The sequence below is a fragment of the Olea europaea genome, chromosome 23 (assembly GCF_002742605.1).
Source record: "Olea europaea var. sylvestris chromosome 23, O_europaea_v1, whole genome shotgun sequence".
NCBI classification, from domain to species: domain Eukaryota; kingdom Viridiplantae; phylum Streptophyta; class Magnoliopsida; order Lamiales; family Oleaceae; genus Olea; species Olea europaea.
In genome coordinates, this window is record NC_036259.1 from 4,363,336 (window position 1) to 4,369,632 (window position 6,297).

General features: G+C 31.8%; 1 protein-coding gene across 1 annotated transcript; it reads right to left on the reverse strand.

Annotated features, from left to right (window-relative positions):
* Positions 1 to 947: 947 nt before the first annotated feature.
* Positions 948 to 5,555, reverse strand: LOC111371943. Its single transcript, XM_022994090.1, has 5 exons — positions 5,360 to 5,555; positions 4,941 to 5,035; positions 3,408 to 3,846; positions 1,186 to 1,644; positions 948 to 1,069 (listed from the first exon to the last, which is right to left on the reverse strand). Exons 1-5 carry the CDS (start codon positions 5,553 to 5,555, stop codon positions 948 to 950), a joined length of 1,311 nt encoding a protein of 436 aa, XP_022849858.1.
* Between the last annotated feature and the right edge of the window lie 742 nt (positions 5,556 to 6,297).

Below are 6,297 nucleotides of genomic sequence, written 5' to 3' on the forward strand. Positions count from 1 at the left end.
CCCCCCCCCCTCTCCCAACCTAAATGAAACATTGTCCTTAGTGTGAAGATTAAACATGCAAAATGTATGAAGGATGGTAAGAAGCAAAATTTTGAACAAAGGGACAAGTTTTGAGCTTTACTTGGAGAGTCTGCATAAACTTGACCTAGATGAACCTTCAATTTCATTAGAGGAAAAAAGATGACTATAAAAGAAACACACCTAAAACAAACACATGACATTATAAAACAGCAAAAAAAAACATAAAAAATAAAAAAATGAGAAAAGGATATCAATCTTTAGGATCATGTAAAGCAATGGACTCTTCTAATATAGAGAAATTCTCAAAAAATGGTTTCAAACGATGTCCATTAGCGTTAAAAATATTTCCATTACTTGGATTTTCAATTTCTACAGCTCTGTGTGGGTAAACAGTTTTGACAGTGAAAGGGTCAGTCCACTTGGAGCATAATTTTTTAGGAAATAAATGTAATCTTGAGTTGTACAGAAGAACTTTTTGGGAAGGCTCAAAAGTTTTTCTAATAATATTTTTATCATGGAATACCTTCATTCTTTCTTTGTAAATTTGAGAGTTCTCATAAACTTCATTCTTGATTTCTTCCAACTCATTCAATTGATGTTTCCTTAGTGAACCTGCCTTATCTAAATTGAAATTAAACATTTTAATAGCCCAAAATACTTTATGTTCCAATTCAACAAGTAAATGACAAGGCTTTCCAAAAATAAGTCTATAAGGTGACCTACCAAGAGGTGTTTTGAAAGTTGTACGATAAGCACAAAGTGTATCGATTAATCATAAAAGCCAATCATTTCTATTTGGATTCACCATTTTTTCCAAAATGTATTTAATCTCTCTATTTGCAAGTTCAGCTTGACCACTAGTGTTTGGGTGATTAGAAGTAGACATTTTATGAGTGATTATGTTTTTTCATTAGGGCCTTAAATGGTTAATTACAAAAGTGTAAGCCCCCATCACTTATAATGGTTTGAGGTATTCCAAATCTTAACAAAATATTTTCTTTCAAAAATTTCACAACAATTTTGTGGTCATTGTGTTTACAAGGAATTGCTTCTATCCATTTAGAAACATAATCAACTCTTAACAAGATGTATAAATAACCAAAAGATGATTTGAATGGACCCATGAAATTAATACCACAACAATTTTGTGGTCATTGTGTTTACAAGGAATTGCTTCTATCCATTTAGAAACATAATCAACTCTTAGCAAGACGTATAAATAACCAAAAGATGATGTGAATGGACCCATGAAATCAATACCCCAACAATTAAATATTTCAATAATTAATATGGGTGTCAATGGCATCATATTTCTACGTGTTATCCCACCTAATTTTTGACAACATTCACGAGCTTTACAAAGCTCATACATGTCTTTGAAAAGAGATGGCCAATAAAATCCAGACTGCAAGATTTTTGCTGCAGTTTTCTTTGAAGAAAAGCGATCGCCACATGCTTCAAAATGACAAAAAGAAATGATCTTTTGAATTTCATTATTTGGCACACATCTTATTATTTGGTCTGGACAATATTTGAACAAGTGAGGATCATCCCAAAAGAAATTTTTTACCTCTTTGAAGAATTTCTTTTTGTCTTGGATATTCCAATGAGATGGTATTTGACCTGTTACAAGAAAATTAGCAATATCAGCAAACCAAGGCAAGTCAAAAATGCTAAAAAGTTGTTCATCAAGGAAAGTATCCTTGATCGATGTTATTTCAAACGATTTATCACAAGTAAGCCTAGACAAGTGATCTTTTCTTGAATGGTGATGTCAAATTTTTGGAATAAAAGAATCCACGTAGTCCACCTAGGTTTGGCATCTTTCTTAGAAAGGAGATATTTTAAAGCTACATGATCACTACAAATAACAATTGGTGAGCCAACAAGATATAATCGAAATTTGTCCAAAGCAAACACTACGTACAACAAGCTATTCTTTTTCAGTGGTGGAATAATTCATTTGTGCAATATTCAGAGTTTTATTTGCATAGTAAATAACATAAGGTTTCTTGTCTTTTCTTTGGCCTAAGACAACTCCAACAACATAATCACTAGTATCACACATGATTTCAAAAGGTAAATTTCAATCAGGAGGTTGCATGATAGGAGCACAAGTAAGCATTTTCTTAAGTTCAACAAAAGCTTCTTCACAAGACTTAGTACATTCAAAAGGCATGTCTTTAGATAAGATATTACACAATGGTTTACATATAGAACTAAAGTCTTTGATAAACCTTCTATAAAAACCAGAATGTCCTAAAAAATATCTTACATCTTTAACACTATTTGGAGTAGGCAAATTAGAAATCAATTTAGTTTTAGACTTGTCTAGCTCAATTTCATTAGAAGATACAGTATAAACAAGTATGATACCACTAGTGACCATAAAATGACATTTTTGCCAATTGAGCAAAAGATTCTTTTCTTCACACCTAACTAAAACTTTTTGTAAGTTAGTTAAACAATCATCAAATGAATCTCCAAAAACAGTAAAATCATCCATAAAAACTTCCAAAAATCTTTCAATCATGTCGCTTAAAAATACTAAGCATGCATCTTTGAAATAAAATTGGTCATTACATAATCCAAATGGCATTTTACGATAAGCAAAAGTGCCAAAGGGACATGTGAAAGTGGTCGTTTCCTAGTCCTCAAGTGCAATTTCAATTTGGTTATACACAGAACATCCATCTAGAAAACAATAGAATTCATGTCCTACCACTCTTTCCAACATTTGATCCATAAAAGGTAAAGGAAAATGATCTTTCCTAGTTATTGAGTTAAGTTTCTGATAGTCGAGACACATGCGCCAACTAGTAAAGTTCTAGTTGGATTTAACTCATTTTCTTCATTTTTTTTACTACAGTAACACCAGATTCTTTTGCCCATCTACAATCAGAAATAGGATAAATAATTTCATTATCTAAGAGTTTAATGACTTCATTTCTTTCCACCTCTTTTAAAAAATGATTAGGCCTTTGTTGCATTTCTCTTGTAGGTTTAGCATATTCCTCCAAATAAATCTTATGTGTATAAATCAAAGGACTAATCCCCTTTATATCAGCTATGGTCCATCCTAAAACATCTTTATGCATTTTCAAACTTTGTAACAACTTACCTTCTTGGTGCACATCAAGTTGGGAAGAAATTATTACCAAAAAAGTTTCATCTTCACCCAAAAATGAGTATTTCAAATTAGATGGTAACGGCTTCAAATCGAGCTTTGGCATTTGAACGCTTGAAATCATGGACATATTGGACTGTTGTGGCAATTTTTCAACCTTCAATTTCCAATCAATTGTCTTTTTTCTCCTGAAAAAAATTCAACAAAGAAATTATATGTGAATTTTTAGAATTATCGTTGAACTCAAATTCTAGCACACAAGATGAAGATGTAGTGATAAACTTATCATCAACAAGTTGTTCAATAAAATCTATTTCATGCAAAACATCTTTATCTCCATGTTGCTTGCAAATGTTAAAAACATTCATTTCCACGTTCATATTTTCAAAAGAGAGTTTCAAGGTACCATTTCTACAAATTATCAACGCATTTGAAATAGCAAGAAAGGGATTACTTAAAATGACAGGTATTTGAACATTTGAATTTAAAACATGATGTGTGTCCAAAATCATAAAGTCAATGGGATAATAGAATTTATCAATTTGAACTAGAACATCATCTACAACCCCTCTTAGAACTTTTGCTAAATCAGCAAGTTGAAGTGTTGTTGTTGTTGGCTTAAGCTCTACCAAACCAAGTTGCTCATACACGGAGAAATGTAATAGATTAACACTAGCAACAAGTTCAAGCAAAGCATGCTATATCCTATTATTCCCAATCACACAAGAAATTGATGGACAACCAGGATCGTTAAATTTAGGTAGAGTGTTTTGTTAAATGATTGAGCTCACGTTTTTTATAAAAATGCTTTTTGTTGAACATTAAGTTTTCTCTTGACAGTGCACAAGTCTTTTAAAAATTTTGCATATGAAGGAACTTGTTTGATTGCATCCAATAATGGTATGTTAATTTTAACTTGTTTGAAAATTTCAAAAATTTCAGAATCATAGTTGAATTTTGAAATTGGTTGCAATCATTGAGGAAATGGGGTTGGAATGGGACATTTTTCAACACTATGTTCAGAAATGGATTTTTCCTCTATTTTGGAAACATTATTTTCTTGCTTTGAAGTCCCACTCGATTTTTGTTCTTTTGAAGGAATAGTTTTGTCAATAATTTTTCCACTACGAAGAGTCATGATGGAGTTGGCATTTTCTTTTTGACTTTCAGAGGAACTAGATGCATTTACATTAAATTGTCCAGAAGGATTTAGTTGAGGTTGAGTAGGAAATTTACGTTTCTCTTGAGAACGCAAAGAAGAGGTCAATGAAGAAAGTGTATTCTTGATTTTATTGATAGCTTGTGAAGTTTGATTATTAATGTTTGCTTGTCCTTGCATGAATGACTGCAATGTTTCTTTGAGAGTTTTTTATTATGGTGGTGGATAAGAGGAAAATTTTGAAAGCTCTTGAGGTTGTGATATATAAACACGATTATCATCTCTCCAACTAAAGTTGGGATGATTTTTCTATTGTTGATTATATGTTTCTGAGAATGGAGAAGGAAAAGGCTTTTTGAAAGTGTTCATAGCATTGGACTTGATCATGTAAAACTTCTCTAAAAATTGGGATGTTAGGACAATCATGCATTGGATGCCCAAAAGTTTCACAAGTGCTACAAATTTCATCGTTTTCCACTGGTTTAACTTCCTTTACTTTCCTTAATTCCCTAGCTTCAACCTTTCTAGACAGATTGGCAATCCTAGCATTTAGATCGTCCTCTTGAGTCAATTGATATTTTCCTCTGCAAGACTAGTAAGACTAGATTTGATTGAGTTTTCGATTGGTTTTACCATTTGCCAAGATTGAGAATTTTCAGCTAGATGATCTAGAAATTCTGAAGCCTCATCAGGATCTTTATCTAAAAATTCACCATTGCACATCGTTTCTACAAATTGTTTTGTTTTAGGAGTTAAGCCCTCATAAAAAAAAATTATGTTATGTCATTTTTCAAAACCATGATGTGGGCATGTATTTAACAAATCTTTAAATCTTTCTAAACATTGAAAGTATGCTTCATTGGTTTTTTGAGAAAAATTTTGGATTTGCCTTTTCAAAGCATTAGTTTTATGTGCTGGAAAGAATTTCTTCAAAAACTCGTTTTGTATTTCTTGCCATGTGCCAATAGACCTAGATTTTAAAGAGCTAAGCCAAGTTTTTGCTTTATATTTTAGAGAAAAAGGAAACAATTTCAACTTAACAGTTTAATTACGGCAAGTTTGATCGTTAAATGTGGCACATACTTTCTCAAATTCTTTAAGATGCAAATATGGACTTTCAGATTCTAAATCATGAAAATTAGGAAGCAATGGAATCATACCCGACTTGAATCGAAAATTATTAGCATTAAGAGGGAAAATGAAACATGAAGGAGCAAAATTCAGAGGAGGTTGCAAGTAATAACGCATTGGTTCCTACTTGTTGGTTTTCATTTTCATCATTTACACTTTCATTATCATCCATGGTAGAAGATGTGAGTAAGTGTAGAGATAAGTCAAATTAGATTCACGTTACCAATATGATATGAAATAGCATAAAGTAGATGTAAAGAATGAAAATTAGGTGGCATGGCCAACCATATAATAAAGAAAAGGTAGTTTGGGAAGCTCGGCTTTCCTTTAAAGTAAAATAACTAAAGTAATAAGATGGAAAAAGGAACGAGTGTACCTGATTTATGAAGCTTACAAAAGAGAAGAAAATCTCACAAAAAGTAGCAGAAGATAATCCTTGACGCAAATCCCCGGCAATGGCGCCAAAAATTTGCTACAACTTTAAGGTTGTAAACCCAAGTGTAGGTTTTCTCAAGTAGTAAACTCAAAAGTCTAAGGTCGAACCACATTGAAATGGAAGGAAATAAACTATTCTGAGTAGTGAATAGTTGGTGAAAATACGATGAAGAAGATCACTAAAGTGTTGCAGATTCACTTTGGATAAATGAGTGGAAATTACTTTTGATCTTTTATTTAACTCATATGAAAATCAACTAGGGAGTGATTTCATATGGAAGATAGAACATTGATTACAAGTATACTAAAAGATAGTTCGTAATAATTGTTTGAGAGAATATGTCAAAATAAGTTGTTGATATGTATAGATCATCTGAGCATTTATTGTGCCAAAATTCTCAACAATAAATCAAAGTCTTTAACA